This window comes from Coloeus monedula, assembly GCF_965178545.1.
Source record: "Coloeus monedula genome assembly, chromosome: 3".
Lineage (NCBI taxonomy): Eukaryota > Metazoa > Chordata > Aves > Passeriformes > Corvidae > Coloeus > Coloeus monedula.
The window spans coordinates 43,412,984-43,422,567 of NC_138783.1; the positions used below are offsets into that span (position 1 = coordinate 43,412,984).

Below are 9,584 nucleotides of genomic sequence, written 5' to 3' on the forward strand. Positions count from 1 at the left end.
CTGCCCTTGTACTTGCAATACCCTGTCTCACAAGGAGAATTCATTTGTGATTGAGGTATTTTTCTTGTGTGGTGTTTTGAGGTTTTATTCTTCCTGTCTGTTTGCAATCAGCAAATGGGCCCTTGGAGTATAACAGCTACAAGAATATCTGAAACTTGGTTTTCAGACTGGAGGGATGTTATTAAAGAAGAATTTTGAGGCTTTGAAAACAAGAGTAATGGGGATTTAACTATTCAAATGTCCAAAGTTCCCAGACAACAGAGAAAATACCAGAAGGAAGTGCAAAGGAAGAGCTCAAAAGGATAAATCTGTGTGGTTTAGGAAAGAGAAGGGATGAGATAATGTCTGGAAATTGATTAAAGTAGAGAAGTGACTGTGTAAACTGGGAGGAAGAACATAAATCAGGCAAGAAATGTGTTCAGAATTAACTCAGAGGACAAGACCAGAGAAGAATTTTGCTGTCACAGTTATGGCAGTAACACTGTCATAAAACACTAGTTTTACACCAGTTCAGTCCCAAACAACATCTGAGCAGACGTGGCTTTTTCACAGAACTTGAGCGACCTGGTCAAAGGAGGGACAACTTCAAAGGAAGATAAAGTTTCTGAAGGTCATATCCAGCCAAGTTTTGAAGATTTCTTTTTCTCCACAAAAAATCCTTTTGTCAAATTTGTATATTTTCACTCTTCAAAGTGAGCAAGAGCTGGCAGCAATACATCATGCCAGGATAGCTATGGCTTTGCTTGGTATGAAATACCAACAAAACTGATAAATTTCCCAGGGCTCACCACCTGGAAGGAATTTCTTGGCAGATTTCACACACAAAGAGAAGTACTTAATTCTCAGTTAATTTTAATTCACTTTTGCATCCCCCATCCTCTCTTCAGATCTTCAGAAAAACTCTCCTAGTGATCTCTCCAGGCTAGCTGTGGGGCATCACCACAGCTGCAGGATGCCCATCTCTCTCTGCATCTCAGGGCTGAGACAATGCTGTAGGTCTCTGTTGCCAGGTCCTCAGGAGTACTCAGAGTAGTTCCTGGCTCTCTATTCCTCTTGCTCACTGAAAAACCACGGATACAGACCCTGCACAGGGTCCTTCTCCATTCTTCCTACCCAAGAGCAATCTTCAAAGGAAACCCATGGGCTTGTAGACTGACTGACAGCAGGAGTGGCCTGAAGGTTATGGTGCTGGAAGTCCAGGACCAGGAAAGACAAGTTGTTAAGTTGTACTTGGGGAAGGGTAAAAGAAGATTGTCAGTGTTAAACCATAAGGTAAAGGAGGCTACAGGAGACAGTGAGTGCTATTATTGTGGTCAGACGGAAAAAATAGAAGTAACATATCTGGTGGTGGATTGCATGTGAAAACATGGCAGACAAAAAACACTTTGAGGAACAACTGGCAAAGGCAATTAACACTATCAATGTTTCTTCACATCAAAGATTCAGGACCCCATCAGAAAATCTGTTGGACCAGCTGATATTATAATAGATCATAGCAGATACAGCCATTTTTTAATTATTTATTTGCTCAGTGCTCATAGTGGAAGAAACTTTGTGTTCAGATGGCTCCAGCCATTCTTGGGGGTTAGGGTTCTTAACAAAGATTAGGTAGAACTCAAAATTACTTCAGAAGAGATATTTAAAAAGTCACAGAGTGAATAGCAGTGAACAACTAAAGCTGATACTAAGTACCCTGGAGGTCTAAGATGTCTCTAAACTGGAAGAGCTAAGATCATAGCAGTGATGAATAATGTGTCATTTAAAATTACTGGAAAGTTAAACAGAGGCAAATGAGGTCAATTTTAAAAATTTGCTCCAAAGGTGATCTGCTTAACTACAGGCCTCTTATTCCAGCTTAGGTACTACAGTGGGGTCTGCCAATCTGTGCTGCATCGATGTGCTGTGGCAAAGTCTTTGTGGGGAAACTGCAGGGGTGGCTTCTGTGAGAAGATGCCAGGGGCTGCACCCATGTCAGACAGAGCCAATGCCAGCCAGCCCCAGGAATTACTTAGCAAAGCTGAGCCCATCAGTGATGCTGGTGGCACCTCTCTGATAACGTATTTAAGAAAGGGTAAAAATCCTGCACAGCAGCTGGAGAGAGGAGTAAGCATATGTGAGAGGAACAGAGCCCATGGAGGTCCATGGGGGAGCAGAGACCTTTTGAGCCACTGCATCTGTTTTTAAACTGACATGACAGCAACAGGAGTACATTGTCAGTCAGTGTCAAAGGCTGACTGATGCCCTTGGCAGCACCAGAGAATTCTTGATACTAGGTCTTTTATCAAAAAAACCTATCTTTAGTTTACAGATGTGGGACGAATTTAACTGGTTTTATCTCCAATGACATTACAAAGGCCATTGCAAGAATGTTTTCAGCCCACACACAACGTAAAGTGACTGTTTCTCACCACCATCTAAGAAGGTTTATGTTGCTGGAGAAGGTCAGCGGAGAACACAGCTCCTGAAGAGTCCCACTATCTTATAAATGGGCAGTAAATAGCAAAATCTCTTCTGCCCTAGGGAAAGGGGGATCCACCTAACCTGAACTTAGGTATCTACAATGTCAGTGTGTACATGCAATGTCAATAAGGCTACTGCAAGCACTTCATTCTTTAATCTTGATGTTTTGGCTCTGTGATTACATTTTACTGTTCTGCCTATTTCTGATGATTTTGAACGCCTGCACTGTTTTCAAATATTTTGTCTTCATTGTAACTCTCTGTTCTTTTTCTTTGCCATAGGGTGGAGGACTTAACTTGTCAAAAAAAATACAGATATTTCCTTTTGGTTTATATGTTTGCAAAATTAGAGAACTGATCTTTGCTCTCCACTGGCCATCTTGTCTTCAGTTGCTGAGTCTAATGCTATCCTGTCTTCCAATAGCTTGTTCAAAAGAAGAGAGGACATGTCACATATGACCCTACTGCTAGCTTCCATAGTTGCCAGCAGAGATGTTGCCAGACTCACTGAGTTCAAACTCCAGCTTTCCAAAGTTACATAATTGAAAATCCACCCATCCTAAGCTTGCAAGCTGGTACTTTTCCTGCCTGACTAGAAATCTGCAGGTTAACTGAAGAGAAAAAGAAGCAGTGGGTGAAGAGCAAGAGCTTTCCCAGATGCTAAAATGTTAATTAGCAGGGATGTTAGAGACATCACTGGATGCTCAGAGAAGTTCAGTGTATCAGCAGGTCTACCCAAAATTACTCATTGGTCCTGCACTCCAGCAGCACAAATTCAGCTGCTGATACTGATCCCATCATTTTAATTTCAGTCCATTCCTTACTCCTAGAGCTGGGGAAGTTTTCTGGAGGGAAAGGGGTGAGAGAGAAGGGGAGGGAAAGTTCTTTGACCCACAAAGATTCATCACTCTGGAAGAGTTAATGAGAGAAAAGAGAGGGAAATACAAAGCTGAGATTAGTTCCTTGTTTGTTTTCTTGCTCTCCACTGTGAAGTTACAGAAATACATCCAGTGTTCGCTTCCTCCCACAGGCAGTTAATTACTTGTGTGAATAGTTTTCACTGCTTCCTGCTGGAATATCCCAGAACCACCAACCCAGTGTCACTGTCTCTGCCACCTTCTCCCCACACAGTCAAAAGGAACAACAAAAAATCAGCTGAGCAGGGTCTTTTTGCAACCAGGATCTCCTTTCTGCCACCTACAGTGGCAGGACTGCTGGGGCTGGAGCTCAGACTGTTAGACAGAGAGGAAACAGGAGATGTGTGAAAGCAGAAGACTGAGAAAACAGGCCTTGTCAGTAAGAGGGACTCAAACAGAGAAAGATTTAGCACTGTGAATATAACTACAAACTGTGAAACATCTCACTTTTTTTGGCTTTAGTCATCTTGGGGTTTCATCACTGCTTTTCTTTAAGATTCTTGTACAGGTCTAGGTATCGCTGACACTGCTCAACCCTAACTTTCCACATATCCTGAAAGCTTCATCATGCAGCCAACATGGTTAATGGAGAGGGTTGATAATATCACTCATTCACAGCTCTTCACTGGACATAGAACCTGGCAACAGCCCATTGCTCTTGCTTGTGTCTGCAGCCAGTCTTATGAAGAAATCCAGTCTAGACCTCAAGCGTAGAAAGTTCTATGTCACCAGGAGTAGCAAAATATCCATGAGCTATGCATTCTCCTGACCAGAACCCTGACCACACAGCCCTTCATCCATGTTGTTTTCTTTCTGACACATTCCTGCTGTCTACGAGATACAATAACATAGTAGGACATCTTTGTCTTCATTGTCTCCTGTGGGGTGCTGTGAGCACCTGAGGACCTTTACAATTCTACCCAAGGGGTAACATCAGAGGGTTTCAGCTGAAAGCACCACTTCCCCCTTCACCTGCACTAAGTGGCTCTTACAGAAGTAGGCCATTCCATTCTTCAGTAATTAAAGCCTGGAATAACTTTCTCCCTGTTTTGGCTGTGCTTATAGTACTGGTATATACTGATATATATGTGTATATATATATACTTATGTATTATACCGCTAATATATGCTGCTATTCTGTAGTAAAGACCTCACAGGACAACTCTCCATGGTGACATCATCACTGACTCTTCAGGACTGGGAGCAGCTCCTCCTACTCTGAAATTACTCACAGGATACCCTTGATATTGCTGTCAGCAGAGGTTTCTTCTCTGGCTAGTCCCTTTGGAGGAACAAGGAATGAAACAGGAAGTCACATCTGAGAAAGGCACAATAGCAGAAGTAGGGTCTGCTTCTGCTGGACACTCGCACCCTCTCTGGATGCTCACACCTCCTAAAGATACATCTGGGCAGCTGGCAGCTGCACAGCTCCATGGGATGATGCAACCACATGAAGTTTTGCTCCCACTCCCCCGCCCCCAGTACAAGATGCAAGTAAACTGAAGTGAGTTCAGCAAGGGCCACACGAGGCGGGTGGCAGCAGGAGCACTCATCCTGTGAGGTGGACACACTTCATTTAGTCACCTACACTTAATGCCCGTCCCGGAGGAAAATGCAACAGCTTCCAGTGCAGGCACTTTCCTCAGCCTCAGTGAGATGGTGAGGAGAGAAGGAAAGCAAGGAGGAAACAAGTGAGGACTTCTACACAGTGAAGGACTGAGACTGCTTCATCTCAAGCTTTCTCTCAGCCCCTGAGAGGTTTCTTCCCCTTCCAGTCCATCACTTCTCCTCCCACCCCTCTCTCTGTTCAGCACCCTCCTTGCAGCATTGCCAGGACTCTCCTCCAAACCACCATCTCCTTGGGGAATGATCCCAGCTCTGCCTCCCTTTCCTCCCCTTGCATCCACAAGTTTTCACAGCACTGTAAGTTCCCCAACCAGTGCATACCAGGAGGCTCCCCACTGAGGGCAGGCAGTCAGCAGGAGCAGTACATAGCAACAATGAGCACTCCCTGGGAGCTTTGTTTACACTCCCAAGGAGTCCCACCCACTCTCCTGGCCAATAAATTCCCCTGTGCGAGCACCTCCAGGCACTGAGCAGGTTCCCTGTGATGCAGCTGCTCATCCCAGCCATCCTCTGCCTGCTGGGCTCCTGCTGCCTCTGGGGCACCGAGTCACGGCAGTATGAGTCCAGCCTCACGGTGCCAAATGGAGGTCCCTGGGGCTCTTGGGGGCACAAGCAATTTTGCCCCAGTGGCTACGCAAAGGGATTTGAATTGAAGGTAAGTTTTGACTTCTTCAGGGTGGGGAAAAAACCTGCTGTGGGACAATGTTATTTTGTTCTGGTCATAGCAGGGCTGGCCACAGCACCTTGCTCCATCACAGCAGTTTGTATTATATCTGCATCATGCAGACTTCTCAGCAAGAAATCTCTCCAGGCTCCCTGCCAGTAAGCGATTTCTTAGTGAAGGGGTCTCTTGGGTAAAAAAATACCTGGGGTTTGTACAGCAGAGCCTGTTCCCAGGTGGCTGGGACAAGTCCCATCTGCCAGCACCCCAGCTCTGGGTATCACAGCACATGGTGAGAGGGTGGGCACGGCCTGGGACAGCAGCTGCCAAGTACTCCTGTGTCCAGAGCCCTTATTCCACCACTTGGAGAAAAACAAAGGTGGGCAACAGCAAAAAGGGCTTCCTGAGAAATGCCATGGAGCTGCCTCACAGCCCTGCTCAGCTACACTGATGTTCTTGCTCTGTCCCCAAAGCCTCCTCCCCTCCCTCATCATGAGGGCTCGCCTCATCACCTCTTTTAAAAGGGGGACAGTGCTGACCTCTCCCATTTTCTTCCCCTCTTCTAAGGTCCAGCTCTACCAGGGGTTTTGGCTTTTTGGTGATGACACAGCTCTGAACGGCATCCGCCTGCTCTGCACGGACGGCACAGTCATTGAGTCCTCTGTGGGGTGGTGAGCAGCCTTTGCTTTCTCATCCTCCTTCAAGGCAGCAGCTTCTGGGAGCTTGGAGGGAAACCACTGCAATGGTTTCTCCATAGGCACCCCCACCCTCTGTGAAGGTGGCTCAACACCCTGCTTGAGGAGGTGGGTGAGTTCCCCTTGGCCACAAAGTGTCAAGGTTTCAGGGTAAAGGTCTGGTCCCGTGGAAAGGAAGAGTGCTTTGGAAAATTAAGGAAAGAGCATAAATTACAGACCTTAAACCTGTACTTTCTCCTTTTCCTCAAATGCATACTTTGGAAAGTACATTAAGTAACAGGGACAAAGCAAGCAGCTGAAATTGCCAAGGGGTTTCTGCAGGAACAGGGCAGCCTGGAGCTGGTGGTGGCAGGGCATCCAGGGGATAGTGGGGAAGGAGAGTGCAACTGGTGCTCCTAGAACCTGCCACCCCGGTGTAGGTCCCTTGTCCCAGGACTGCCAGGACCCCAGGCAGGTTGTGGTGTTGTTTGCAGCACAGCAGAGGCTGGGCAAGCCTTGGCAAGTTGCTTTTTCCTCTGGCAGGTGGGGAAACTGGACTGAGGCCCAGCTCTGCTCCAGCAACAAGCTGGTTTCCCTCTCACTGCGCGTGGAAAGGTGGCAGCACCTGCAAGACAACACGGCAGTCAACAACATGAGGTTTGCCTGCTCCAACGGGACACAGCTGGAGGGCTGGGGACTTTCGGGGGGTCACTACGGCCCATGGAGCAGCAACTGCACCTCTGGGGCCATCTGTGGGCTCCAAACAAAGGTGGAAGAACCCCAAGGAAAGTGGGATGACACAGCTCTCAATGACATTAGAGTCTTCTGCTGTCATTAAACCAGACTCCCCCACCCCATGCCAGCGTCTACAAAGCTGCACAGCATTAAACCTTGAATCTGTCCTTGCACAAAGAGCAGTGTACAATTTTTTTCTGTCCTATTTTGTCAAGGGTAGCCAGATCCCATGGCTACAGCACTTCATAAGAAGGGTCTTTGTGTTTATTGTGATTAAGCTTTGTAAAATTTATAACCTACAAAATTCCTGTGAGGGAGCACAGGAGATTCCCACACCTGTTGGTAAGGCAGGAGGTGGGACTATAAGGGCTGAACAGTGAAGTAGAAGAGGGATCATCTGCCCTGGCAGAAACTGTGGTTTCAAAGGAGAGGAAGGGGAACTCTTCATCCTATCTCCATTATAATGGTTAGGATGTGGAGGGATCACTATCAGACATTCATCCATCCATCCATCCACAAGTAAGTTCAAATACACCATGCAGCTTGTGTCCCAGCTCCATGCCTCTCCTTCCAGCCTTCTCAGCACAGCATCTCAACGTCTGCAGGTGCCCCGTGCAACAGAAGCACCCTGAGGACTTTTGTTCCAAACACTGCAATAATTCACTTGTATTGCAGTTAGAAATGTACATAGGTACCTTTCCTGTACCCACCACCATCTCCTTCAGCATCCAAACCTCCTGCTCAGCTCTCCTCTGGAGCTCATCTTTTGTGCCGCTTCCTGAGGCTGTAGGCAACACCTTGTGAGTGAGGACTGTGGCCATAACAAGTGTTGGGACAGGGATCAGCCACAAACCCAGGTCTCACAGGGCATTATGCAGGAACAGGTTGGGTGGAGGGCATTATGATGCACATGTGCAGGAAGGACTCGAGGAGGAAAGGAGCAAACAGCAAGGATTAGGAGAGTTCCAGAGGGAATTGCAAGGATTTCAACAAACACTTTCCTCTGTCCCAGGAGTGCAAAGAGGAGGCAGAAATCTGAGAAAGACGTAGGAGGGAAGGAGAATATCCTCAACTCTATAGAGTTCATACACTTTTCCCATACTCATGTATTTGAAATTTGTTTACTACAGTATTCTCTCTGATAGGTAAGTCTTGCTTAGGAAGTTTGTGAATGGTCCTCAGTGACACCTGTGAGCTGAGACCTTCTGTGCACACACCTGAACACACAGACAATGTTATCTTTGCTTAATCCCTGCTGGGATCCCAGATGTTCCAGAGGTTTCTGAAGCATTAGCTGTACCACCATGTGCCCTTATGCATCCAAAGGGACTGCTTGCCACTTGGCATGCAGCCAAGAAAAGCTTTACAATAAGTATATTTACAAGCATATTTAACCCTTTCTGCCAAGTTTTTGGAAACAGGAGTTTGAAAGTCCAAGCAGTTATATTTTTACTGCCAGTTTGGTTGATTTCCACATGCTTTTCTTATTCCATACCTATACTGGTAAGCCTCACAGAGCCACCTATTATCTCAGGAGAGTACCAGATTTAAAATCAAAAGAGAAACACTAAATATGTGATCTGGCAATAAGGTCACACATCCTCATGGATGATTTCCAATTTTAAGAGGTAAAGGCATCTCAATTTTTGTTACAGGAATCTTTCTCTACAATTAGATATAATAGGAAAATGCATAACTCAGCTTTTCTTCCGGGAAAAAAAGGTCTCCCTAGGGCACTCTGAAATACACTGAGACAAAAAGATGGGATTCTTGTCATGAATGTCTCAAAGGTTTTTATGTTATCTTTGCATTATTATATCACTTTCATATTACTCATTACTCATTCACTTAAGCAAGTTGCTGTACAAAGCACTTTACATGGCATTAAACATGAAAGAGTTTCTGTCAACAAGGAGATTCCTGCAAGAAAACTAGTCTTAAAATTTATTTCATGGTCTCCCCACTCAGGTCTTAACCCTCCCCATCATAATAAAAACATTTTATTGGGCTGAATCCAAATGCCATGGCAGATCCTCTTGAATAATAAATTTCCCAGTTTCTGGGCAGAGGAGATCTAACAGTGAAATGCTGGAAGAGTTGTCCCTGTCCATTACTCCTTCAAATTCATTATTTGACTAGCATATATACTAGATTTTGTATGGTGTATGTCACTAGTCTACAACAGTGAACCCCACGGCTTGTCACAGTCCACCAGAACAGGGCAAGACTGATGTCAAGCACTCACTTCCTGTGCACTCACACCAGCATGTGACCACTCTTCTCTCAGGAAAACCTGAATGGAATACCACATGGAAATCCAAGGCTTTTCAATAATGGTCCTACTTCTTGCACAATTACTCACCCTGATGTACCAGCATGGGCTGGTTGAGATGTTTAATCTTACATCCCTCACTTCATACATGTTTTGCCTTTAGGCATCTGTGGTGAAAAGTAGCCAGCAGCATACACTTTTCCCCCATTCACTAGGCAGAACATGCACAGAGCTCAAAAT

At 45.7% G+C, this 9,584-nt stretch overlaps 1 protein-coding gene across 1 annotated transcript; it reads left to right on the forward strand.

The window, feature by feature from the left end:
• Nucleotides 1-5,471: 5,471 nt before the first annotated feature.
• LOC309570795 (vitelline membrane outer layer protein 1-like) lies at nt 5,472-7,175 on the forward strand (the record flags this gene model as incomplete). Its single annotated transcript, XM_082277809.1, has 3 exons — nt 5,472-5,657; nt 6,231-6,334; nt 6,881-7,175. The coding sequence occupies exons 1-3, from the start codon at nt 5,487-5,489 to the stop codon at nt 7,173-7,175; spliced, it is 570 nt and encodes a 189-aa protein (XP_082133935.1). The 5' UTR covers nt 5,472-5,486.
• Between the last annotated feature and the right edge of the window lie 2,409 nt (nt 7,176-9,584).